Source organism: Salvia splendens, chromosome 7 (assembly GCF_004379255.2).
Source record: "Salvia splendens isolate huo1 chromosome 7, SspV2, whole genome shotgun sequence".
Lineage (NCBI taxonomy): Eukaryota > Viridiplantae > Streptophyta > Magnoliopsida > Lamiales > Lamiaceae > Salvia > Salvia splendens.
In genome coordinates, this window is record NC_056038.1 from 9,919,509 (window position 1) to 9,947,134 (window position 27,626).

Here is a 27,626-nt window from a genome sequence, read left to right on the forward strand (position 1 = left end):
AGCACGCCACAAACATAGAAATAGAAATAAATCCATGCATTGAAGTGGAAGTGTGAGTGAGCATGGCCATAGAATGGCTAACCCTAGTGGCCGCAATCTGGCTCCAATCCATCAACGGCACCAACTCCAACTTCCCCGCCTACTCCTCCGAGCTCAAACGCATCCTCTCCACCTCCCAGCTCAACCTCAACAACCTCGCCTCCGCCAACGACGCCGGCAAGCTCTTCGGCTGGATATCCGGCGTCGCCGCTGATCACCTCCCCCTCTGGCTCGTCCTCCTCATCGGCTCCCTCCTCGGCCTCCTCGGCTACGGCCTCCAATTCCTCTTCCTCACCTCCCAATCCCCCTCCCTCTCCTACCCCCTCATCTTCCTCCTCACCGCCCTCGCCGGCAACGGCATCTGCTGGATCAACACCGTCTGCTACCTCATCACCATCCGCAACTTCCCCCTCGACCGCCAGATCGCCGTCGGCTTATCCACCAGCTACATCGGCCTCAGCGCCAAGCTCTACACCGACATCGTCGACGTCATGGCCGATTCCGATTCCCCCTCCGATCGCGCCAAGGCCTTCCTCCTCCTTAACTCCGCCCTCCCTCTCCTCGTCTGCCTCGCGGTGGCGCCGCTCGCTCGCGGCGCGGTGGTCGGGAAGTCGAAGAGGCTCTCCAGAGGCTTCTTCGCGATGTTTGTGATCTCGATGGTGACGGGAGTCTTTGCGGTGGTGACTAGCCTGAAGGCGGTGGTGGCCGGGGTGCTCCCGAGCTACGCGATCCTCGCGGGGATGGTGGTGATTTTGCTCCTGCCGCTGGTCGTGCCGGCGGGGGAGAAAGTCACGGAAACGGTGCGGAGGAGGTGCTTGATTGCGGTGCACCACCACGACGGAGGAGGAGGAGTGGCGGGGGTGGAGAAGGATGTGGAGAGTGATGTTAATGTGGAAGGTGTGGGGGTTGTGGATGAGATTGGGCCGTTGGTGATGGTGAGAAGGCTTGAGTTTTGGTTGTATTTTTTTGTGTATTTGTTCGGAGCCACGCTGGGTTTGGTGTTTGTTAATAATTTGGCGCAAATTGCGGAGTCGAGAGGGTGTTCGGGGACTTCGTCGTTGGTCTCGCTCTCGGCCGCCTTCAGCTTCTTCGGCCGTCTTCTTCCGTCCTTCCTCGATTACTTTTTCCCAAGGTATTACATGTCCTTTTCTACACATTCCCATTTTTTCAATGGTAAATTGTAAAATAAATCACGAAAAATAGTTAAATTCTTGTGAAAATATGTTAGTTGATTTTAAACATGTCACCCGCTACATATAACATGTATCACGGTACAAATGTTGAGTTAAAATAGTTACTATAATACATCCACCTATTCAAAAGTGGTTGCGAAATGTGTTAAGAACGGTTAACAATTTAATCTATATCTATCATAATTTATTTGACAATTTGTCATTCTTTTATATTAATGTGTTTCATTTTAGACACATGCAATGATGAAAAATGGAGTAAATGAATCAACTACTGCCTCATATTATGTCCACGTGTGATTGATTATAAACACAAATTAATTAAGGAGTAGTATACGTATGATTTTCTCTTCCTTATTCTTAATAAGCCATAATAGCCTCATACTATTACTTAAATTGACTTGATTATGCAATTTAATTGGTTTACACTAAATTAACTTAATTTAGGGTTTCTATATAATGTTTCTTTTCTTTTCTTTTCTTTTTTGCTACCACGTTATAGATCACATATGAGGTTTAAGTTTTGTGTAAATTGATCTTTATGATATAGTACCATCAAAACTGAATTATTAAAAAATCAATTATTTCTAGGAGTAATGAAGCATATCGTTTCATATATAATTGGTGTACGGTGGTAATTCTAGGTTTTAAATGCTCAATGTGTCAGCGTGAGTTAGTTGGTAAATTAATTGAGCCAATTTATGTAGTTGTTGTATATCTACGGTTCCACCACCTTGAGAGAAAGTCAAATATATCGACTACTAGTCTCTCTGTTTGAAGATGAAGATTTATGGCAAAATTTATGTTAACAGATACATATTCTTGTACATGAGTGGTGATGAATTAATGCAGGAGTAAGCGGTTGGTGAGTAGAGCGGGAGCTATGGGAGTGATGATGGGTCCAATGTGCGGAGCTTTTTTTCTGCTATTGAATGGAGAAGACGCGTCTTTATATGTGGGGACGGGCATTATAGGCATATGCACAGGCTCGATTACATCAATTTCTATTTCCACAACTGCAGAATTGTTTGGAACTAAGAATTTCGGAGTTAATCACAATATTCTTGTGTCAAATATTCCAATAGGTTCCTTCTTGTTTGGGGATTTTGCAGCACTTCTCTACAATAAAGCAAGATATCATAATTCATCACTTTGCATGGGACAAAATTGCTACCACACCACTTTTATTTTATGGGGTTCTTTGTGTTGTTTGGGGACTTTTTTGGCTTTTATTCTCCATTTACGGACCAAGAATTTATTATGCTCACCTAAGATTACTACACAGAGCGTAGCTTAGTGATCAGATTTTGTAACACATATTATAGATACAGTGTATATATATTGAGTTTATAAGTTAGGATTTATATATGTAGGAACTTTAGTTTTCTAATTTACTTTATTTCTCAAATATCGAATATTGATGTTTGATATGTGACGGTTCAACACAACTTAATTGGAAGTATTTATTTGATATGGACGATAAAAAGGTAAAGATATGTACTGTTACACAAAAAAAAGAACATTTGATTACTGTGTGGCAGCAAGATGAAAATGAAATTACTGATTCGTCTCTTCCCTATAATATGGTCGTGCACTTACAAAGAAATGAAATTTATGTGTGTCAACTTTTACAGTGTAATGAATTACACGATAGATTCGGTAATTTTACGTACATAGCAGAGAATTGACGTAGTGACGATAATCAGAGTACTAACATTAGAAACATATTTAAAGTGTTGGATCAATAAATGACTTGCACCGAATATACAACTCATTTGCATTGAGCTTAGATACGAGTACAATTATATTAGCACTACTACAACTGAAGTTTGTACCCTCTAAATGACTCATATATAAGTGGTTGTAATATATGAACAATTCTGGTAGACAAAAAAGTCCATAGTGCAAAAGTTCCTCTAATTCAAGGACTATCCGTGATATTAATGTATTGGGGAGCGTATAGGTTTTATCGCAATTATTCGGAGACGTAAACGTAGTTAACTCAATAAAAAATTGAAAAAAATTCTAATTTACAATAATCTGTAGTACTCCCTCCTCCATCCGCGAATAGAAGTCTGTTTTTCCATTTTAGTCCATCCGTGAATAGAAATCCCGATTCATTTATACTACTAAATGGTACTATGCCTCACATTCTACTAACTCATTTCACTCACATTTTATTTAAAACTAATAAATACAAGTGAGACACATATACCACTAACTTTTTCTCTCATTTTCTTTATATTTCTTAACACCCGTGACAGAAAGAAATGAGACTCATGTTCGCTGACGGAATGAGTAGTAGTACTATCTTATTTTCAATTATTCGAAAATATTGATCAAGACGAAATGTTTGGGAGAATATATTGACAACATAGAAAAATCATTTTTATCATATCTATCTCTAGCCCAAAAATATTACTACTACAATATAAAAGAAACAAAATAAGCGGTCTCTTCTCTCGACACCCCAGCAGCCAATATAAATACTTCTTGTTGCATAGCACCAACCTGTATGTAATGACAGCCTTATTCATTACAAGAGGAAAAAATATGACATCCAAAATAAAACATGGTAGACTAGCGCATGACATCAGTAATTCAATTGTACCCAAAATCCTAGATTGTTAATAATCCGAACCCCCCAAAAAATTCAGGGCATTATACTAGTATTGTCCAAACACATTAACCTGAAATGGTGGTATCCTATCTCAAACAAAACGCAAACATTTTTGAAGTTGGTTCTCTGGTGTAAGGCAGCACGCTCCCAAACTTCTTCTGAATGCTGGATATCCTAAAAATTCAAACTTGATTTTCCCTTTACCGTGAAAACTTTAGCATTGTCTTTTGATTGTTGATGTGTGTCACCGCATGAAAGGAACTAAATATCTCATCTCTGTTCCATTTCCATGAGACAAGTAGAAGATCTTTTTCCAGTTTTCCTCCGTAAATGCATCATGCTTCGCTAGTCTTTGCCTGTTGAACAGAGTGTTATTTGCAACACGTCATATTCTTTGTTTCAGGTAAATCAAGGAAAAGAGGGAAACAAATTTTCCATCCCTGAAGGCTTTACAAATGTTGGAATTTCGGTTATACATAATCCCATATTGAAAACTAAACATGCCATACTTTATGGTAGAGTCCAGAGTATACTTCCCCATAATTCAACTGAATTGCAAGGGTTGCGACGAACCCAAATTATAGCTAATTAACCTCAAGCTCTTCCCCCAACATAAAAATTAATAACACAGGTTATTCATACCCACAACTATCTTAGACTTCAAGGAAATGAACATAGATACTATTAGTTAAAAATCGATCCATCACAATTACTTGAAGTAGCAAGGATCTGCAGTTACCAAGAATATACTTAAATAGAACATTATGTACCCTCACATATGTCGGACCAAACTGGAGTAGCAACTGCAACACTATATATCTAAAATTTGGCTTAGATGAATACATGCATGTGACGCTGTCAATCAATTCTAGTAAATTCTATGTATAATCTCATATTTAGTCAGTGACTGTTTACTACCTGTACTTGAATATCCTTTCTAATTTATATGAAAAAGGCCTTTATTAACTGTCAACTAATATCATCTGAGTATTGTTGATTGAAACTTTTGGAGTGACTGGTGATTGCAAATACCAAGGTGTAGTGTGAAAATTTGCCAATGAATTTTTCGCTACATTGTTCTAATTTTCCTTTTACCACTTAACTTTCTACAGTATGTATACTGTAGTAATATATTGTCTTCCACAAAATTATTTGATTGATGGAAGAAAAAAAAATTCTCCCATTATACTTTTCAACATATAGCATCCAAGCATTTTGATTTTTCTAAATAAATGATGACTGTCATATAGGGAAGCTTAAAATTAAGGGATGGGAATGTGTTTGCTTGAGTTATAGTAAGTTCCTGCATCCCAGAACTACCTAGCACTAGCTTAACTAAAACTAGCACGCATGATCTTGCCCAAGACAAGAGAGAGTAAGGATTGAAGGAAGAAAAAAAAGTCCCTCATTATCTTTTCAACTTATAGGATCCAAGCATTTTGACTTTTCTAAATCAATGATGTTTGTCATATAGGGAAGATTAAAACTAAGGGATGAGTATGTGTTTGTTTGAGTTAAAGTTCCCGAATCCCAGGACTACCTAGCGCTAGCTTAACTAAAACTATCATGCATGATCTTGCACAAGAAAGAGTAAGCTTTTATATATTTATACAGTTATGCTCAATTACAAGTGAAGAGGAGCAGACCTGAGATAGTAATGGCAGACGGTAGCGGCCTCATCCAAATTGTACCGAGGGAGAAAGATTCGAGCATCAGTAGGAACATCTGGCAATTCTTGACGCAATTTTCCAACAGCAGTTGAATGAGAAAAGGCGCCCACCATCATATCATCATGCATCATTGACCTGAATGCATTGACCTACAAAGAAATGTTGACAAAAAACATCGTGTAAAGTGAAAAGTAAATCAGGTTGTCCGCATCTAAAGTAAACGATAGGTGTGCATGTGTCGGAGTGAAACACTCCTTGGGAATTTAAAGAATTCTTAATTGCACCCAAATTAAGTAGGAAGTTCTCATCCAGTCCAGCAAGAGAAATAGGAAACAAAAAAGATTCATTATTTTTTTAAAACACTTCAGATCCATTCCTTCCAAGTCCCACGTAAGCTAGATTCTAAGACATTGTGGTACTGTGTACACCACAATATCACGGTATCACCTATAGGAGTTTCAGACAAATATACAAGGGGACACTCTGAGAAGATTAAGAAAGTGATGAAGGAGAAAACATAATACTGAATGAAGTCAAAACAAGGTAACAGGTGCCACTTCACTCTCGGACTATGTATAGTCTTCAATGAGTGGTGTATGGTGGACTTGATCACAGTGCCACGGTTGATCCATGATCTATTTTTTTCCAGTATTGGTAGCTTTATTTGTAGAAAAGGCAGTGTCCTACAGGGTTTAATTGTTCCAGCCCTTTGTTCTTTATGGCTGGAAAGTGAATAAGAAAATATATTTAGAATGAAGAAGATTCTTCACAGGTGTCAGGTGTGTGATACAGTTATGTTTATATAATTGGTTCCAAACCTACTGACTCTTAAGGTCTTTTAGATCATTAGGAAATTGACAATGTGATTGTACTTGAACTGTTTTTGCCTATGAGGTTCCCCAACCCTGTAAGCTCCTTTCTTTTCAAGTTGCTTCTTGTACAAATAAATAATCAAAGGACGCCAGTTTAAATGATATTGTATGGCAATAGTTGTTATTATAGAATATGTTAGAGAACGTTATCCAGTACATATCTATAATACAAGAGATTAAGCTAGAGTAGGTCACATAACCGGTGTGGGATACATATTCTATTAACATAATCTATAACAGTAGTAGTGTAGTCGTTACATTTCTACAAACATGTATCATAAGACAAAATCAGGTAATACTGTGAGGCGATGCAGTATAATATCCAAAAGTTCAAAATTAAGACGCAGCATCTCAGCAGGTCCTACTGTACAAGAGGATCTATTTATCTATTTAGCTTGCAATTCTAAAACCTGATTCCAAATATATGGAATGAATTTCATCTGACAGAACAAAAATTTGCTCAGTATTACAACATGCAGCTTATGAATGAGTTATTTCTCTTGCCATGATCTATAAAATTGTCACCAAAAACCAAAAGTTACCTTCTTTTCCTCTTGCAGAAATATGAAAATTCAAAAGTAAAAAAGGGATCATCGTAATTATATAGCAAAAACCCAAGTATCATATCTTAAACAGCCCATATAGTAGAGTTCTCCAAAAGGTGATTCAGTTCAAACATAGTGTCCCTGGACCATATAATAGTACATCTCTACTTGAGAAAGGGAAATAGTCCCCAAAGTTGTCTCTTCCTGGTCCACTAAATTGAAATATATACACAGCTAGCATTCAAATATCCAGACAAAATAACCAACACAACAAATTGAAACTTTCCAATTAGTATTTATAGATCACAACTTACAGTAGCAACTTCTCTAGCATGAATGGGTCGAACAGAACGATCCGTCACTGGCTCCTCAAAGTCAGTAAATGTGAACCAATTATTATACTGTTCAAATGCAACAGCAGCCGGTTAGTAGAAGATGCAAATCGATTCCAAAATGCAAACAGTGTCACTTTGTGAACAGAAATATGAAGTTGAAAGAATCCTCACTTGATCAATTGCAATAAGAACGGGGACGCTAGTCACTTTAGATAATTCCTTCCTCAGTCTAACCACCACTCCAACAGCAGCATGTGAGTCTTTAACTCCAGCCTCAACTAGCTGGGAAAGAGTTGTCCCTTCAAGAATTTGCATCTTATCCCTACCTTTTGGCCAGCCAACACCAGCACCCTCTCCCAAAGGAATAGGATCAAGTATTTTGCATGTTATACCTTCCAATAAAGACTTATTGAACTTCAAGAAATCCTGCAATAAACAGCCAAGAAACCAGAGTCGATATTAATACAAGAAATGGAGTCAAACGCGATCATTTTTAATAAAAGAAACAAACACAAGTACTATTAAATTACTTCAACTGAAGAGGAAAGTTCTGTGATTAAGAAACTGCAGGAATAACTATAAACTGGCCAGAGTCATCACAATAAAATCATTGTAAGGTAGAGATGCTACTGAAAGACCCAATTTTGAAGTCTTGTGGCTTTTAACCGATGAAATGTTTGTAAAAGCAACCTGATGTGAGCAAGTAAAGAATCGTATGCAACATCAAAAATGCAATTAAGAAATGAATTATAGTGAAACAGTGTCATCTGTATTCTGTAATCTGTATTATTGTTTTACAAGATTGAAAGAAAAGTGAAATCAAATTTGAATATTTCTTACTTGTAGAATGTTTACAGCCTGCACAGGGGTATCCCACAGATTAGTCTCAGGATTTTTATAGAATAATCCACCAAGTGTCCAGTCTCGGCCTCGAGGGACATAAAGCACAAGCCAACCTTCCTTGCGGGCCCAGTTAACAAGCATTGCAAGTACAGTACTCTTCCCACAACTCAAAAGGCCATCTAATACAATTTGCTTCCTTACTTTATGACCTGCTATTTAAGATCATGGAAATTACTTACTCATTTTCAAATGAAACTAGAGCACCAAAAAAGTTTTAGTAGTTCTTCTATTTGAAAGAATAAAAAACAGTTGATAAGAACAACTTCATACATAAAGTACACCATAAGTGACTGTGTAGACACATGACATTGAACTGATCATGAAGAAAATCTCTCCGTTAGAGTAATTAGAAAATACTCATGACAATAAACAAAGAAGGGGGAAATGACCTTTAGACTTAGCTGCTAATGAAGGATCAGCAGCCTGCCTGAAATTATCCCGAAGTTCAATGAAGCACCGCCGCACCAACAAGGCACTCCTGCATGATTCCTCAAATTCCTTCACCATTCCCAATGGAAGCCCCTCTGGCAAAACCTCGTTTAACTCCTTCACGCTACAAAACATATCAAATACATTTGCACCTACAAATCAAATATTGCTACTTCACATCCACACGGGCAATGTGCAAACAACACATGACATATTGAACTGATCATAAAGAAAATGCCATGGCCACACTTTGCAAGTCAATGAGATAATCATTCACTCGCATATCACCACATATCAGAGTTTCAGTAAACCAACGAAACAGCTTAATTCAAAAAATTGTCATCTAACTAAAGCTACATATACAAACTGCTGATTCACTTTTTAGGTCAGCCAAACGCGATTAAAATATATTTCCCGACGGCAAATAACAAAATGAAATCAGTTAACAGCAGCCAATTGTCGAACCTACATTGGGAGCAATAAACGATTTTGAGTTATTTAAACAGCAATGTACTACCTGAATCGAAAGTAATGGTTGACATCATTATCGGTGAGGGAGGAGAGAGACGGAGCGGAAGTGAAGAGAGAGCGGCCATTGGGGCCCAAGTCAAGGGCAGGGTTCTTCTCATCCTCCGCTAGCAGGCGGCGGCGGAGCTCCGCATCTTGTTTAGCAATAGACTCGGGGCTCGCCACCAGCACTTCTTCAGGCTTCTTATCCTTTAGATCGGATTTGGTCTGTGTTTTCTTATCGAATTTTGGCTGGGTTTTCTTTCCTTTGCTGGAACCACCTTTAGCTTTAGGGGTTTTAGAGGCCATGTTCCGGCAATTGGTGAGCTGCCACTGAGATTGCCGGAGTGGTGAGGCGGCGCCGGTGGTTGCTCGGAGGAGAGATCGGAGCAACATATTTACTTCTTGATTTTATTTTTTTTGTTACGATAAGCTGTAGTTGGGGTTTTCGGTTTCAAGGTTTGGCCGTTTGGGGTTTATTAGAAACAGAGAGTGATGTAGATTGTAGAGACGATGGGGATTTTCAGGGTTGTAATGGTCTTTTGGGAACCAAGTAAAATTAAATTAAATACTCTATTTATTCATCATTTAAATAGTCATTTTGTTATTTTGAGTCCACGATTTAAAGAATCACTTAGAGCATTAGCAATAAGGGCCCTCCTCACCGTCCTCACACTGCCGTATGGGACGGCGGTCGGGAAGGCTCCTATTGCGGCCACCGAGCCGTCCTGAGGAGTCCGAGACCGCCAAGATGAAGGGCATGCATAAGAGCAGGACGGTGCCTATTGCGCACCGACCGTCGAGCGGTCCCAAATTTTTCTTCTTTTAATTTTTATGTTTATATATATATAATTCATTGCACTTTTTTTTTTAATATTGGATAAACCCCAATAATTAAAAATGAATTAAAATTTGAGGGCTAGGAAGGATGCGGGAAGGGCGTAGCTATTGTAGGGCTGTGGGAATGGCTGATGATGTGACATGAGTAATTTTTGAGAGGGTCGTAGGAACCTTGAAGGGCTGATGAATTAATCCGGTTCAAGAGGTTCCGGAACCTTGGGCATGTCTAGTCTCTTTTACTCTCAAGGCCATAAAAGGGCAACTATATCTATTTACCCTCAAGGCCATAAAGGGCAATTATATCTATTTACTCTCTTCTTCATTAAACTATTGAGAACATCTTTTTCTGTCAGCAAACTTTACCAAAATAACATTTTTTTTTGTCTAAGCTTTAATTCCTTCTATTGTTCGGTCACAGTGAACATCTCTCTCTCATCCTCTCTCACTCTTCAACACAATAATCTCACTTTCTCTCTCTCTAATTCATAAAGCTATGCTGGCAAGATAAATCCTTCGACTCTTAATCACAATTTTTTCTTTGGGAAAAATCTCAATTCTTTAACGAGATTGGTTTTTCTTGAGTTGTTGGATTTGAGTCACAATAAATCTGAAGGAAGTATTAATGAAATTGACAGTTTGGTATCTTTAAAGATGATGAATTTTGAGAAGAACAATCTTGATGGTTCGTTTCCAGATTCAATTCAAAAACTTCTAAGTCTATAAGGTAATTTTAGTTAGGTGATGGATAGTTAAGATTAACTATATTCATTTCATTTTATTAAAATTGAAAAATGATTAGAATGGAATAATTTTTACTTTTTGCGCATGTATTAAAAATCTGAACATATTATCGTACGTTGGCAATGATAACTTAGTTAATTATTGATTAATTTAGCAAATAATTTGATTTTTAAATGAATGACAAGTTTAGAAAAATTAATTAAGCAATTGACAATATGTAGTCGAGCTTAATCGTAATTTATTAATTAAATTAGATGATTTAATTAGTTTATGTTAAATGCGATTTATGAATCACGAGATTTGAGAACAGTTAAACCTTTATCATTTTATTACTTGAAATTTCCGGTGACGATAAAGGAACAAGAAAACAAATAAAAATTCATAAAATTAAACCTAACTGAACCAAAAACAAAGAACACATGCGCGAAAAATGAAAAAATAAATGCATAACAAAATGAAGAACCAAGCAACCCTTATCAAATGAAAATGGACATACAACCATGGTGTACGATTTAAACTAGTAACATATTTAATTAATTAATAGATATTAAATATATGATGAAATAATTATAAATGTTGTCTGAATTATTCATAATTTAATATTGAACTGTGAAATTAATATTAACTAGTGTCTACCCTATCAACTAAAACTCATTTTTCATTTAATTGTTCATGTTATTATTTTTTATTTTGTTTTCACATATTATAAATAGTAAAATTAAATAAAAAAACATACATTACTTAATTTTTTTAAAATTAGATTTAATTTTTTTATTTTAAAATAATAAATAGCAAAATATAATATACTACTATAAAATACAACAAATTTAAATAAATACTTACATTAATTAAAAAACACTTACATTACTTACAATAAATTTACATTTCCATAAAAATATAAACATGCTTATAGGAAAAAAGTATAAAAAAAAGAATATAATAAAATGAAAAAAGTATAATAAAAGTCAAAATTAAAAATAAAAAAGTTGAGTTTGGGGCTTGAACAGTTGAACCCATACCTCTATAATTTTTAAAGACACATAGGCTAAACATAGATTTTTACATAAAATAACAAAAACTCTCTTTAATGTCTAAAACTAATTGTGTCATATCGAAATTACAAAGAAAATTGGAGTTGAAAACCTATTTATTAAACTACCATTCATCCCAATCGATGTTACAATAAAAGTTGGAATTGAAAACCTATCTATAAAAAATGTAGTCGAACAATATAAAAACTTGACGAAGGATTATTAATTAATACTGTATTTCATTGGTGGCTCAATTTAAATACATAGAACTTTGAGAAAGAGCTGAATCCAATTTAATTACTCGTGGCCCATTTGGTTTATGGCTTAGCCCAATAATTATCAGCTAGCACAAAAGTTAGGACAAATGCATAATTTTTACGAGTGTGAACACATAATAGTGTGAATGCAAAATAAGAAAATAAATTAATTTGAAAATACAGTGCAAATATAAAAAAGGCTGAAATTTCGCAACATTATTTTGCAGATACAGAGATATATAGCTAGAGAGAGAAGGGAAAATGTTCACATTTTCAGTCTGGTGTTCCCACATAATCAATCATCGCCCAATCCATTTTCTCCTCTGCAACTATTCATGTCTTCTGCCTCTTTCACCAGCCTCCTCACCTCCGACCACCACTGGACCACCACCTCCTCCGCCGTGAGCAGAGGCCTCGGTGATCGGATAGCTGAGAGGACTGGCTCTGGTGTTCCCAAATTCAAGTCCCTGCCGCCGCCTTCGCTGCCGATAACTCCCCTCTCCGCCGCCTCGCCTTCTTCCTGGTTCGCTATTCCACCCGGCCTCAGCCCCGCCGAGCTTCTCGATTCTCCAATTCTTCTTCCCGCTTCCAATGTCAGTTCCTGATAATTTCCTTATTTCTCATGCGTTTCATAGCTTTCTATGTTTAGCTGAGTTTTTTACTATTTGTAAATGCAGATTTTGCCGTCTCCGACCACCGGGACTTTTCCGATTCAGGATTTCGGTTGGAAGAGTAGTTCCGATAGAAACGATATCAAGCTCGAACACAACAACTTCTCAGAATTCTCTTTCCAAACCCAAAAGCCTTTGCCGTCTTATAATTTGGTACGACTAATTTCCCCTATGTTTGTTTGTTCAGTGCTCGATTGATCTCTGTTCTCATAATTTTACCAAAAAAAAACTGTTGAATCAGGGAGAAGAGAGATGGAATTACCAGCAATCCGCCAATCCAAACGATCAAGACAAACCAGGCGCGAAATCGGAAATCGATCAAACGCCGAGATACTCTCCAGAAATGGTTGCGATCCAAGGAAACGATCAAAGCTGCAACACCGCGCAAATAGAATACAATCACTACAATCAGAAGCAAGCATCATCGCAGAATCGGAAGTCGGATGATGGGTACAACTGGAGGAAATACGGGCAGAAGCAGGTGAAGGGGAGCGAAAATCCAAGAAGCTATTACAAGTGCACCTTCGCGAATTGCTCGATGAAGAAGAAAGTGGAAACGGATTTAGACGGACGGATCACTGAGATCGTCTACAAAGGCAATCACAACCATCCCAAGCCTCAATCTACTCGTAGATCGTCGTTGTCTTCTTCATCGGCTTCTTCGTCCGTACACCCCAAGTCCTACTCTGCACAAATCTCCGAGCAATCGTACGGCCAGGAAAGGATCGATTCTTCCGTCGCAGCTCCCGACAACTCGACGATTTCGATTGGGGATGATGAGCTGGAGCAGAGCTCGCACAAGAGTAGGTCTGGTGGAGATGAGATCGACGATGAAGAGCCTCGTACCAAGAGATGGTACATATATATATATATCCCCAATTGGCAATTGCAATTAGGGTTTATTTAATTAGGGCAAATTGGGGTAATTTTGATGGTGTGTTTGGCAGGAAATGCGAGAGTGAGAGTGAATGCGTTTCTGCAGTTGGAAGCAAGGCTGTGAGAGAACCCAGAGTGGTAGTTCAAACGACTAGTGACATTGATATCCTCGATGATGGCTACCGATGGAGAAAGTATGGCCAGAAAGTGGTGAAGGGGAATCCAAATCCTAGGTAACAAAATTTGTATAATTTGTGAGGAATTTGCATTACTTGTACCATTTTGTTGATATTGAGTTGTTGGTGATTCTAGGAGCTACTACAAGTGCACGACTCCAGAGTGCGCGGTGAGGAAGCATGTGGAGCGGGCATCTCAGGATCCCCGGTCAGTGATAACAACGTACGAAGGGAAGCACAACCACGACATCCCTGCTGCTCGTGGTAGTGGTAATGGCAGGCCGAGCAGCAATGCTGGCGCAGCCATAAGGCCGACCCCATTGCCAAATAACGGTATGAGGCAGCCCATGATCGATGGCTATGACATGGGAAGCTATGGCTACTCGAGTTTTGGAACCTACGACAACACTACACCGTTTTCGAGAGCCAAAGATGAGCCTAAAGATGACTTGTTTCTCGAGTCATTGTTGTGCTGAACATTGAGATCAGATAAGTGTGTGTTGCGTGCAGAAGAAAACTATTGAACTTATGGCTTGAAATTCCTGGTTTACACAATTTGGGTTTTGAGAGGGTGTATTTTTTTATTAGGTGTAGGTTTCGAATTGTTGATTGTTCATTTTTTGGGTTCTTGATATTTGTTTGTAATGCACATACATATATAGTATTTCTTGTACATCTCCGCAATTTTCACAAGGATTTCATTTTTAATTCTGGTCCATTATAATTTTAAAAAATTATAAATAAATAAATAAATAAATAAATAAAATTATATGTGGCTCCAATCAATGATTAAAAGTAGTGTGATAACTCAATCCTAAGCTATTAACTACTCAATTTTATTTATATTATATGCCGACTTGACTTTGATGAAGTGATATAGTTTATGGTATTAGAAAACTGGATATTTTGTGGTGGTCCACATTCATCAAAGTTCGATTAAATCTAAATCAGAATTTTCGTTACCAAAATTTGCAGGATAACTATGGATAAGAAAAGAAAAATCAAACACGAAAGTAATTAATACTACAATTTTGTGTGCGTTGATAGAATATAAGACCATCCACCACGATGTTCCTATACCGTTCCTTAAACCACTATTTGAGGGCCCCACTGTATTTTTTTACTCCATTCCTTAACTAAGGAACGGAACCTGCAACCCTCCGTTCCTTAACCATTCCTTAACCGTTCCTTAAATTACTATTCATTCAATTTCATTTTTTTTATTTCCAACTAAATTCAATTAAAAAAACACATTTTATTAAAAAACAAACACACTTTATTAAAAAAGGATCTTCTTCGGCCTCCCGTCGTCGATCTTCTTCAAGTGATTGTTGCAATATTTGACGCATTTGTTCAAAAGGATCCATTAGTTTGATTAATTTTGGGAGAAGGAAAGCAGAGTTGATTTGAGATGAAAATTGGGGTGGAAATAAAGAGGAATAGATGTGTGTTTGTGATTGAAATGAGTATGAAATAGGAGTATTTATAGAGTAAATAAATAAATAAAAAATAAAATAAAAAATACAAAACGGATATAAAAAAACGGTCACATTACCGTTGCAAAAAATTTTTTTTATTAGATTCGATTTTTTTTTTAAAAAAATAAATTATTGCGTCACTGGAACGAAGCCCACTCGCGCGTCGAATGGGAGGCCGCCACGTTGCCTCGGCGCGTGGCGGAACGTTTCGTTCCGCGTTCCTCTGGAACGGAACGCGACACGGCATAGGAACGGCATGGGCACGGAATGGCGACGGAACGGAGCCTGCAACGCGTGCCGCAGCGGAATCGTTCCGCCGGAACGGCATAGGAACCGCAACGGCACAGCGTTGCGGGTGCCCTAATAGCATAAGTAATACAAATTGAAATTTGATAAATTCAATCTTGAAGTGAGCATAAATGATCTGAAAGTCTCAGTCTTAAAATTTATCCAAAAAAATGTAGAAATTAATAAAACTCCCTCCATCTGGTCATTAGGAGTCTCATTTCTTGGCGGCATGAATTTTAAGAAATGTTAAGAAAAGTGAGTGAAAAGAAGTTAGTGGAATATGAGTCTCACCTGTATATAATGGTTTTAAATGAAATGTGAGTGAAATGAGTTAGTGGAATGTGAGACTCTCTTATTATCTATGATAAAAGTAAATCAGACTCTTATTCGCGGACGGACTAAAATGAAAAACGGAACTCCTATTCGCGGACGGATGGAGTATATAGTAGTAGTAGTTGTTTTATATGCTAGTTCTACAAACTAGACATGGATCCCAAATTATCATCGTATCAACAAAATAAGGCAAGAATTGAACAATAATACTGAATTAGTGTTAAATACAATCGAATGTGTTAAGGATGAAATCATTGAAATGAAGCCGATCATATTTTTAACATTTATGGTTATACATCAGTGACAAATACATCATTTAACTTGCACATAGGTACCTCCGTCCGCAAAATATTGTCCAAGTTTGATTCGTCAGTAATTTTAAAAAATGTGAAGAACAGTGAATAGGTCCCACATTTATATGGAGTATTAATTTTATAATAAAATATGAGTGTAATGAGTTAATAAAAAGTGGAGTCTCTTTACTAAAAATAAAATAATAAAAAAAAGAAAACAAAATTGACAATATTGTGTGGAGGACCAAAATGAAATAACTGGACAACATTTTATGGACGAAAAAAATACTATCTTTATGATATTAATTTGTGTCGCTTCGGAAGATAACAAATTAACAATAGAATGCAATTCCAGAGATATAAAGAGAAAATATAAAATAGAGTGAACTACAAAAATGGTCCCTGGAATATCGCCAGACATCCCTGGACTAAGGGTTTATCTTGAAAATGGTCATTTTTCACTGTTTTCGGTCGAAAATACCCTTTTGGGGGGTTTTGGGGGTTTGGGCAATTTGGTCTTTTTACACTTTTAATATTTTAAATCTGATATTATTTCAGTTATGTACTAAATCTGATATTATTTCAAAATTATCATTCTTCTTCCCTTTTGTATCCTTCACTTTATTTCTTTATTTCAATATTAAATTTAATTTTATAAAATTAAATTTTAAATTTTGATTTTTAAATATCAATAAAAATTTTTAATTAAAACTATAAATTCATGGACACTATAAATATTGATTAAAACTATTAATTTTTGTTATTTAATATAATATTCAGCTGAATTGAAGAAGTACAGAAAAATAATATTAATCATGATGGGAAAAAAGAGCTATTCTATTTAGCCTTCGTTCGGTTGTTATAATTGCTTGTGATTGAATATTATGAAGTTGACTAAAAATTTGATTCTACTAAAAATTTTATATAGGAGTATTTTTGTTGAGATTTTATAGTAAATTTTGATTGTTTTCAAATTAATAAACGAAAATTATATTATTCTTACATTAGATGCATATTTATTTCAGAATAAATCGTGTTATATGATCTATTTATGATTAAAGCTATTAAATATTGATAAAAACTAAGGCGTTGTCATACCTCATTGATTAAATATTAGACACTATCAAATATTGATTATGACTATTATTTTTTGTTATTGAATAATTTTTATAATTAAAAAAATTATTGATATTTAAAAATTGAAATTTAAAATTTAATTTTGTAAAATTAAATCTAATATTGAAATAAAGAAACAAAGTGAAGAATGACAAAAGAGAAGAAGAATGATAATTTTGAAATAATATCAGATTTAGTGCATGAAATAATTTCAGATTTAAAATGTTAAAATTGTAAAAAGACCAAGTTGTCCAAAACCCCAAAAAGGGTATTTTCGACCAAAAACAGTGAAAAATGACCATTTTCGAGATAAACCCTTAGTCTAGGGATATCTAGCGATATTTTTAAAGTCTAAAAACTATGAACGAGATAAACTCATATTCCGTGGACCATTTTTGCAGTTCTTGGGTAAAATAAGTTAGGCGCGTACCACGAATTGAAAGATTTGTGTGGTCATTGGTGACGTGTGATGAGCAGCAGTCTAATTTGAATAGGTCAAAATATTATTAGGAGTTACTTCGCGCGCACGGTGGTGGGTGGGTCAATGTCACATTGTTACCCCCAGCGAGAGAGAGCTGAATAGAAGCTTCTATATCATTTAGGAGTGGTATTAAATAAGGGATTGATAACGAGATTTCAAATAAATTAGCTAATTTAGATCAATTTAGCAGATTATTTTGATAAAAGCTATTTGTTTAATTATCACATGTATCATGCTCAAAACTTAAATTTAAATATGATTTTGATTAATTGAAACCTAAAGCATGTTTTTCTACAGAGATGAAAATATACCTTCCCGATTCTCCAAAGAATCGAAGATAGCTCACTACTTCTCCACGTGATAATCTTCAATACTAGACCACAAATCTTCCGACTGGTTCCCGAACTGTTTTCGATATCAGTGTGGGTTGATCTTATCAAAATACTATGACTTAAATAAAGAAGACATAACTCCCAAACAAAGTAGGAGAAAAATTCGACCCCTACCTAGAGAGAGGGACGAAAATTGTAGAGGGAAAAAGTGTCTATGTCAAACTTTTATTCTCCTATTTATATTAAGTTACATATTGAGCTTAGTCAGAGATCTATGGAGGTTTGGATCAATTGGTTTTTCTAATTAAATTGAACCCATAAACTAATACAAGCCTATATTCGAATATTATTATCGGCCACTATAGTAATAATATTGAATTATCCATCCAAATCTGAAAGTACAAGTAATCCAGGTTTCCACTTGTAAAGAGTTATTTTCCGCGATAAAGATATAAATGTCCATTGATTAGTTAATGTCTACTATAGACTTAATTAATTAATATTTTTATAATTCTAAGAGTGAACTCAACAAGAAACACTTATTTATTATTCATGATATTTATTAATTTCCAACTAGCTAGGTTCCGAATAATAAAACCTTGTTTCGAGCTCCTCTTGAGGACATTATCAAATCACATGCTTGAATATTTTTAAAATATTACTCATGTTTCATTTTTATCATGAATGACAAGAAATTATGCAAATTTATATCTGAAGAATGAGTGTGTGATATTGAAAATTTCAGTTTGAGCTAAATTAAAATTCCCAATAAAATACAAATCATAAAAATCGTTTTAAGTTAGGCTTAGTGTAACAAATTAATTCGATGATATATAATGAAGTATTCCCTCTGTCCCACAAGAATATGCAGTTTTTCCTTTTTAGTCCGTCCACAAGAATATGCAATTTCTAAACTTGGAAACTCTTTTCTCTCTAATGAGATGAGGCTCATTCTCGACTAATAATATTTTAATTACTTGTTATTTCTAGTTCTCTCTTACGTTACCAATTGTGCATTAAAACTCATGCCCAACCAAAAGCGGATATTCTTATCGGACGGAAGGGGTAGTATTTTAAATGTTAGTGTTTTCAAGAAAATAATTACTATGTCATTTAATTAAATGTGAAATATTTTTTATTCTGTAAATGATTAATTTAGATATTATTGCATAAATAACTTCACTTTTCCATCATTTTTGTGGTTTCTCAGTGAATTCCATACATGATATAACTAGTAAGTACTCCCTCCTTCCCCCATTAATTGTCCACTTTAGTTCCGACACGAGTTTTAAGAAATATAATAGAAAGTGAGTTGAAAAAGTTAGTGGAGTATGTATCCCATTTTTATATATTAATCTATACATATATAAAAGACTAGTTTTGACCTGCAAATATTTATAAGTTTTGGATTGTTTTGTAAAATTTAGATATTTTGGTTGGCCAATCAAAAAATTAATCCACTTTAAAAATATGGCTGCTACTACCTCTTTATAAATGTGGCATAGAAGTTTTCTTCATAAAGGTTTATAAATTTTTTGCCGTTACAAATTTTTAATAATTGTAATTTAATCTCAATATTTCAATAATAAGCACTAAGCAATCATGGAATTAGGGTTACACAAATTACAATATTTGTAACTTTGTAACTGTCACATTATTAGTAATTTTATTAATAATAATTTAATGTAAATTTTTAACACGCTATAACTTCTATATTTTTTGTATATATGTGTGTTATTCACTAGCTTATTACTCACTTTTTCATCACCTTTACCTATATCACTGAATTTTCTACAAAACGAATCTACTTTCAGTATGATTCTTGCTCTTTATCAATAGTATCTTTTTATATTTCTCCATTTTACACATTCTTTAAGTGTGATTATTATATTACTGATATTTGTTGTTATGTTCTTACCAGAAGGGATAGTTGAAATGAAAATAATATTTGTTAGTGATCTACAATCTACCATAACTTTATCAATCAAAGGTTGAAATCATGGAAGCATTCACCTTGCCAAATTTGGATTTGAAATTGGTAAGTATTTTATGAAATTTTATAGTACAAATGCTAAGTTGTGTTCGCATTATTCACGAAAATATTTCTCGAAATTGCAATATGGGGTCTGTAGTTGACTTTTGTTTGAAGTTCTTATCTACATATGGGAGCAAATTGGCCTGACTGAGAAGATGGTGTCGACGCAGGACGATGAAAGTGTTGGAGACGATGAGCGGAGAAGATGAAACTATTGGAGATAGATGGGGCCGATGGGTGATGGGGCAGAGCTGCATGAGCATAAATGATTTTGGATTCTATTTTTTTTATTAAAATTTTCATTTCTTGGTTGCATTTTGTTCTATTATTTTTATTAATGGACTTGACTAATTTTCTATTGTTAATCGATTTTCTATTAGTGAAATTATTGAATGTTATATGAGTAGTAATTAAATAGATTGATGAACAATGTAATTAATTCCAAAATAAATATTAAATTAAAATTTCAACATTATTAAAAAAAATCTACAAGACAATATGAAATGTTATTTTGATTTTTTGACATAACCAAAAATTATTAATAATATAAACAAGATTGCTTTGAAATTAATGTCATTGGTTTATATTGTATTAGTGATTTAAAAACTCTATATAATTTTAGTTTTTATCATAATTTATTTAATTTAAATTTTCAATTTTGTATGCGAAAAATTCAATAGGTCGTGCAACACACGGGGTTGATACTAGTTTTATTTTATAATAAAACGTGAGTGAAATGAGTTAGTGAAATATGAGATATACTTACCATATATGGTAAAAAGTGAAAGTGGACAATTAATGGGGAAGCATGAAAATGGCGAAAGTGGACAATTAATGGGTGACGAAGGGAGTAGTATATTTTTACCACTAACTAGAAATAGAGGGATATAAGAATTTTTTTTATGTGCTGACAAAACTTTAATCACGTATGTATATCAGAACTTATTAGAAAATCTGATAAGTAGTTTATGACAGAAATGTGACATAATTCATATATCAGCGAATTCAGGGATTGCCAAAATGCCCTTCAAGTGATTTGGCATTTTTGTCTGAAAAATGACTGAAAAACTGTCTTTATGATTATATAAAAAGTTAGGCTTATATGGGGATAATTTTTATGTCAGTAGTATGTGGTGCAACAACTCTAAATATTAGGGACTAATTTCGCAGTTTATTCTATTATATAAATATATTAATAAGAAATTTTTTTAATTATTTAATTTATATAAATTTATTGATAAAATGTTATGGGATTAATTTGTAATTTAAATAAATATGTTGATAATTTGATACTACTATAATAAAAAATTTAAAAATATATTGCTAGTGTAAGTATTCCCTCCATCCTATAATAAGAATCACATTTAGTGTTGGTATGACTTTTAAGAAATGTAAAAATAGTTGGTTGGAAAAGTTAGTGGAAAATGATGTACATTTTTTTATATTGGTTTTATAATAGAATGTGAGTGAAGTAAGTTAGTGGAAATTGAAATGACAAAATATGATTCTTATTATGGGACCACTGGTGTATTTTTCAATTAGGCCTTGTTTCTCTTTCTTCTTCAATTTCCGGTGATGAGCGAACTCCTTCCTCTGATTCTTCTTCTCAATTCCTTCCAACGAATCCTTCTCGCCGACATCGCATCTCGTTTCGTCCTTACTCCAGTCTGCTCTCCCATTGCGCGTCTCAATCAATCACCAAACGCCGCCGGCGCCGGTATACCTTCTTTTCACTAATGTATTCAGTTAGTCTATAAAGTATAATTGTTTTGGCTATTTTAATCTCAAATCTCCCATTGCAAATTCTCGTTTTTACTGTTATCAATTCCGCGATATCAACTTTTCAGTAAGAGTGAAAAATGTGATGGGCTTGTTGGTAGCCGGAAATTGGCAGAATTGCAATCTCTACTATGTAAGCAGTAGATGTGATGTTGTTGGACGATTTGGATGAGCTTTTACAAATAATATGGCCTATTTTGTTGAAAGGAAATTCTATTTTCTTTTTTAGTTTTTTCAAGAACGGTTAAATGTGAGGCTGATCGATAGTATATTTTTAATTGTTGTTATGTGGTGAAAAAGCTGAAATTTGGTTGTTTGTGATAGAAAACGTCGGCTCAGAGATGTAATTTTATTAACTTTTTCTAATGTAGTTCTGTGAAATCTCAGTTGAACTTGAGAAAAGTAGCTGAACAACAATGGCCTTGTTCCAGATTGTTTGGTTGCTTTATCGTTTTAAAAAATGGTGGAGGGTAAGATTGAATCCACTTAACCCCCCTCCTTGCTTCCTACCAATTTTATTTTGTTTTTGTGATAAATTATTATTCTTTACAGAAATGGAGCTAGAATTTTAAGTGCTGGTGTGCAAATAGTACTGTTTGAGCTCATGATTGATAATTGAGGATATACTTATAATTCATGCCTGCCCAAAAATTTGAGTTTCTGTCAATATATGCCAATTTTCTTATTTTTAGCTATGTTAGATACTTAGATCTTGGCTGTGAAGGTTTTCATGTCCAGTTCCTCTGTTTAGCGTTAGATCCTTTCAAAATGTTTTTCAGTCCCCAACGGCTGCTTTTTAGTGCGAAATTTGCTAGCTATTTTACTGAAGGTGACAGAGATCTGTATTTTCATTCGTTTTGCATACATACTACTGACCTGGAAACAGTTATAGGCAGAGGTGTATGTATCACATGAAACCTGCTTAGATAATTTTGTGTTATTGATAGATATAAGAATAGGAGTGACCAATGTATACTTTCAAGTTTTGGCATCATTGATTCAATTGCCTGAGTCTGTACTAGGTATTTTGTAATGACCCAAATTTATAAAGTAGAAGATAGAAATAGAAATAAGATTTAGAATTTATAGTTATATGCATTAATTAGTTAGATTACAAAATGAAAATAGAAAGAAAAAAGAACTAAATTGGAAAAGAAAATACTAATGGAGTCAGCTAAAATAAAACATGTCAGATAGAAAAAGTGAGGAAAGGAAAAATAGAGCGGTATCTCTCTCTTCTCATCTTCTTTCTCCACGCCAGTTTTCTCTCCTCACAGTAAAGCTCCACCTCCACCTCTACCTCTGTTCTCACTGTCCGGCCACCGCCTCGTCGCTGTCAGCCCACACCATCAGTCTCCACCCTAAATCCCATTCAATTTATCCACCCTCATAAATTCTTATTGAAGGTTTGAATTTCCTTCCAACATGTTGTTTTTGCTTTTTAAACTAGTACTGAGCCTTATAGTGGGCGCTGGGCGATTTGGACTCTAGGTATGAGTAGGAACAATAGTGAAAAGCTTTCAATTTTCTCACTTCAATTTTAAAATGTTTGCTGATTTTTGTTGATGGAATTTGACTATAGAATGAATTTCTAGAATGATTTATCATGAAAATAGCATTTAATTTCAGTTTGTTCTAAAATAGAAAATTAGGGTTCTTTGAATTGGGGATTTTATATTTGTGATAAATTTGTGTAATTTAACTTTGAAATTATGAAATAATAAGTATGACAGTGATAAAAAAAAAATGATTTTTGGGATAATATGTTGGCCATAAGCTACTTGAGAGATTTTTGATTAATTTGTTGAAAAACTGATTTTGGGATTAGTATACAATCTGAAAAATCTATTTTAGCCACTAAAATGTGAGCATGAAGTGGTTTTAAACCCTATGTATTAGCTTGTGAAATCATAGACTAAGTTTAAATAAAGAAAGTTATCTTCTTGATGGAATTTAGGATAATATCAAGTTGAGGCTGCCTTGTTAATGCAATATTATGTGGTTATTTTGAAAATGAAAAATTCGTTGATTACAGAGGACTTTCTGGACAACCTATATTTATGGATTAAAGTTGAAAATTGTGTTTTGGCTTATCAATTTGGCTTGGGAATCACCTTCTTTATATAAAACGAGTAGTTGTATGAATTATGATGAAAAGAATGAACCTTGAGATGTACTATAATTTTGGGACAGCCGTGAGAGCTCAGTTTTGCTGGGATTTCTTATTCAGTTAATTTGAACTACTTTCTTTCTTGTTGACATGAAGATTTTTGGAAATGCTTTAACTTAGTATATGTGATGTAATGACACTATTCTGTAATGTGATTACAGATGACACTATTCTTTCTTGTTGACATGAAGATTTTTGGAAATGCTTTAACTTAGTATATGTGATGTAATGACACTATTTTTGGAAATGCTTTAACTTAGTATATTATGTGGTTATTTTGAAGATGAAAAATTCGTTGATTACAGAGGACTTTCTGGACAACCTATATTTATGGATTAAAGTTGAAAATTGTGTTTTGGCTTATCAATTTGGCTTGGGAATCACCTTCTTTCTATAAAACGAGTAGTTGTATGAATTATGATGAAAAGAATGAACCTTGAGATGTACTATAATTTTGGGACAGCCGTGAGAGCTCAGTTTTGCTGGGATTTCTTATTCAGTTAATTTGAACTACTTTCTTTCTTGTTGACATGAAGATTTTTGGAAATGTTTTAACTTAGTATATGTGATGTAATGACACTATTCTGTAATGTGATTACAGTACGAGCTTCTCACCCCCTATCTCTCCCTTTTGCTGAGTAAAGTGGCGAGGTGTCTCACTTGTTGGGCAGCTGCGTGTGTCAAGTTGCTATCTCTTTTACTGGTAAAGTTGAAGTGTTACACGTGGCATGCTTAGTTGAGTTTTTTTTAATATGTATAGTTGATAGCTTTTTATTGCTAGCAGGTTTGGTGAATTATTTAATAGTGTGCAAGAGTTGTTATGCTTTAAAAAAAATGTACACGGTGGAAAGACATGTTTTTAATAAGAGGTTAAGCGCATCAAAACGTTAAACGTGACACCACTTATTTGATTTAATTAATTGGGTAAGGGTGTTACATATATATGATATGCTTGGTCCTTACATCTATGAGATATATTATAGCAAGCAGAATTGTCGATTACACAAGATCACAAATGTATGCATGCAAATTTTGCGTTGTTGTCATGTTTTCATAATCTAAACTTGCTTCACATTTCTACCTTTCAGGGTTATAATTCTAAATTCACTTGAGGGATAGAAACCAGAAAGCATTCCATATGTGATACCTGCAGAATGCCGAATGCCATTTTCTGCAATTACATCAGGCAGTTGCAGAGATATGCACCTAGCTTCTCCTCGATCTTCGTTGTTGTCGAAACTCCAAATGCTTCTTGTTCATACTCTTCAGCACCCATTAATCGTAATCAAGAAGATGAACGAGAGTATGGATACAGACAATATGACCGTGAGCCAAAGGAGAAAGCAGAACCTTCTATTGGCTCTCCAGCTCGAATCCAAAAGTTGATAGCTTCTCAAACAGATCCACTTCTGGCAAAGGAAATCTTTGACTTGGCTTCACGTCAGCCCAACTTCCGCCATTCCTATGCTACCTATCACACCCTTATTCTCAAACTGGGCTGCTCTCGCCATTTCTCTCTCATGAATGCAGTTATCTCAAGCCTCAAGTCTCTTGATTATTCCATTTCCCCTTCTCTCTTTACCCACATCATCCAAATATATGGTGATGAAAACCAACCGGAGAAAGCTCTCAAAACATTCTATACAATTCTTGAATTCATTATTAAGCCCCGTCAGAAACACCTCAACTGCATCCTCGAAATCCTTGTTGCTAACAGTAACTTCCTCCGCGCTGCGTTTGACCTGTTCCGGGCTGCCCACAGATATGGAGTCCCCCCTAACACAAATTCCTACAACATCATGATGCGAGCCTTTTGCTTGAATGGCGACTTGAGCATTGCATATACTTTGTTCAATCACATGTTTAAGCGTGATGTTCTTCCTGATGTGGAGTCATATCGGATTCTAATGCAAGCACTGTGCAGAAAGAGTCAGATGAATAAAGCTGTTGATTTACTGGAGGACATGCTAAACAAAGGATTTGTGCCCGACAGTTTAAGCTACACTACTCTTTTGAATAGCTTGTGCAGGAAAAAAAAACTGAAGGAGGCGTACAAGCTTCTTTGTCGGATGAAAATAAAGGGATGCAATCCTGATATTGTCCATTATAATACAGTTATCTCAGGTTATTGCTAGGTAGGGTGTGCTGCTGATGCCTGTAAGGTTCTTGATGACATGTCTTCAAATGGGTGCTTACCAAATTTGTTATCATATCAAAATATAGTGAGGGGCTTGTGCAATCAGGGCATGTACGAAGAGGCCAAAAGGTATATTAAGGTAATGGTGTCCAAGGAATTTCGTCCACATTTTTCGGTTAAACCCACCCCCTCCTTATCGGTCGAAGGTAAAATGCTGCACCAATTAAATTGCGTTTCATCGTCGTATCTTACCAAGTATAAGTCCACCACATAAAATGGGAGTAGTACTAGTAATTACCTAGCAAACAGATGAAGAAATATCACCGAAAACAAAAATCCAAGAAAGATAGGTTACAAAAGAAGAAAGCGTGTGATCCAAATTAAGCTGAGGTTGGAGTGTGAGAAAGGGACGTGTGGTTTAGTCAATTTATTTATACAGAGGAAACTTGACATGACATGACATGTGCCAAACACAATTATATGAACTCACAATTACTACTATAAATCAATGAATTGCCAGCTCTTCATTATCGTTTTTCAATCTCTTTCAAGTTATTAATGACATAAAATATAAACATATAAATATCTATGATTTTGGTACAAACATTGACTATTGTGCGCGATATCAATAAAGGGTAGTACAGAATTTGATTTGGTGAAAGGGTTTCAATTGAATATACAACTTCATATTAAATCGAATTTTAACATAATATACCGGCTAATAATCGTGTTCAACCAAATTCTTCCATCCAAAACTCAATTTATTACCACATACATTTAGTTTGAGCATTTTCAACAATGTGCTTTCCAAGTATTACCACATATTTTGGTCCCAGCAATGTTATTAATGGTTTAACTTATCGTAATTCCATGTCTAACCTGGCCCTCACTTCCAACAACTTAAATCAAAATCCAATGTATATAGACTATAGTATTTATTTGAAGTGGGCTACTCGTTAGCATCACTCAATAGTAGTACTACTTAATACCGATAGACGCAAACTATAAAATAGAGGGACGATCACTTTTAGCTTTTTCTTCACTAAAATCAAGGATCACACCAATAATTTGAAGTTCTCTATATTGCTAGAATTTAACATAATATTTAAACCACCATTTAATATCGGCAAGGTGTTCATCAAAATATAATATGATAGGCTGACAATTTTCAACAATATATAAAAATCTGACATGAATACACACAAAATTAATGAGTTTTGAGTTAAGTTTTATTGGGTTCATGTTTTTATTAATCCGTTAAAAATTCAATAATTCTAGACTTGATTTAGGTTGCCCATTAAAAAATAATATTTTATTTATTTATTTATTTATTTATTTATTTATTTATTTTATTGGAGTATATTATTCTCTATGTCATCATACATTGTGGTAAGATATAGTATTTCTTTGATTAATTGATGAATATAATTATTTTAGGTGATTGAAGACAATAATTTGAAAATTAATAAATGGTGGCGCGTG

The 27,626-nt window shown here is 34.8% G+C and overlaps 4 protein-coding genes across 5 annotated transcripts; 3 read left to right on the forward strand and 1 right to left on the reverse strand.

The window, feature by feature from the left end:
• On the forward strand, positions 1-2,619 carry LOC121742452 (protein NUCLEAR FUSION DEFECTIVE 4-like). Its single transcript, XM_042135588.1, has 2 exons — positions 1-1,171; positions 2,082-2,619. The coding sequence occupies exons 1-2, from the start codon at positions 63-65 to the stop codon at positions 2,524-2,526; spliced, it is 1,554 nt and encodes a 517-aa protein (XP_041991522.1). The 5' UTR covers positions 1-62; the 3' UTR covers positions 2,527-2,619.
• A 1,086-nt stretch (positions 2,620-3,705) lies between these two features.
• Positions 3,706-9,639, reverse strand: LOC121742453 (28S ribosomal protein S29, mitochondrial-like). 2 transcript variants are annotated; one of them, XM_042135589.1, is made up of 7 exons: positions 9,121-9,639; positions 8,564-8,727; positions 8,112-8,323; positions 7,443-7,697; positions 7,251-7,337; positions 5,496-5,668; positions 3,706-4,205 (listed from the first exon to the last, which is right to left on the reverse strand). In XM_042135589.1, the coding sequence occupies exons 1-7, from the start codon at positions 9,504-9,506 to the stop codon at positions 4,094-4,096; spliced, it is 1,389 nt and encodes a 462-aa protein (XP_041991523.1). In that variant the 5' UTR covers positions 9,507-9,639; the 3' UTR covers positions 3,706-4,093. The 2 variants fall into 2 exon arrangements, with proteins under 2 accessions (XP_041991523.1, XP_041991524.1); XM_042135590.1 differs by having other exon boundaries at positions 8,564-8,755; positions 9,121-9,250.
• Positions 9,640-12,209: 2,570 nt separating this feature from the next.
• Positions 12,210-14,410, forward strand: LOC121810982 (probable WRKY transcription factor 26). The gene is made up of 5 exons (XM_042211732.1): positions 12,210-12,572; positions 12,657-12,803; positions 12,892-13,505; positions 13,598-13,759; positions 13,839-14,410. Exons 1-5 carry the CDS (start codon positions 12,315-12,317, stop codon positions 14,176-14,178), a joined length of 1,521 nt encoding a protein of 506 aa, XP_042067666.1. The 5' UTR covers positions 12,210-12,314; the 3' UTR covers positions 14,179-14,410.
• Positions 14,411-22,994: 8,584 nt separating this feature from the next.
• Positions 22,995-26,282, forward strand: LOC121741061 (pentatricopeptide repeat-containing protein At4g01400, mitochondrial-like). Its single transcript, XM_042133756.1, has 3 exons — positions 22,995-23,243; positions 24,609-24,710; positions 25,096-26,282. The coding sequence occupies exon 3, from the start codon at positions 25,162-25,164 to the stop codon at positions 26,140-26,142; it is 981 nt and encodes a 326-aa protein (XP_041989690.1). The 5' UTR covers positions 22,995-23,243; positions 24,609-24,710; positions 25,096-25,161; the 3' UTR covers positions 26,143-26,282.
• The last annotated feature ends 1,344 nt before the right edge of the window (positions 26,283-27,626 follow it).

Excerpts from the sequence above, each read along its gene's own strand:
- LOC121742453 (XM_042135589.1), bottom strand. The coding sequence starts at position 9,506 with ATGTTGCTCCGATCTCTCCTCCGAGCAACCACCGGCGCCGCCTCACCA. Across the intron at positions 8,324-8,563 it reads ATTAGCAGCTAAGTCTAAAG|GTCATAAAGTAAGGAAGCAA; the intron begins GTCATTTCCCCC and ends CTTAAATAGCAG. Across the intron at positions 7,698-8,111 it reads AGGCTGTAAACATTCTACAA|GATTTCTTGAAGTTCAATAA; the intron begins GTAAGAAATATT and ends TGTTTATTGCAG.
- LOC121741061 (XM_042133756.1), top strand. The coding sequence starts at position 25,162 with ATGCCGAATGCCATTTTCTGCAATTACATCAGGCAGTTGCAGAGATAT.
- LOC121810982 (XM_042211732.1), top strand. The coding sequence starts at position 12,315 with ATGTCTTCTGCCTCTTTCACCAGCCTCCTCACCTCCGACCACCACTGG. Across the intron at positions 13,506-13,597 it reads GAGCCTCGTACCAAGAGATG|GAAATGCGAGAGTGAGAGTG; the intron begins GTACATATATAT and ends TGTGTTTGGCAG. Across the intron at positions 13,760-13,838 it reads AAGGGGAATCCAAATCCTAG|GAGCTACTACAAGTGCACGA; the intron begins GTAACAAAATTT and ends TGGTGATTCTAG.
- LOC121742452 (XM_042135588.1), top strand. The coding sequence starts at position 63 with ATGGCCATAGAATGGCTAACCCTAGTGGCCGCAATCTGGCTCCAATCC. Across the intron at positions 1,172-2,081 it reads CTCGATTACTTTTTCCCAAG|GAGTAAGCGGTTGGTGAGTA; the intron begins GTATTACATGTC and ends GAATTAATGCAG.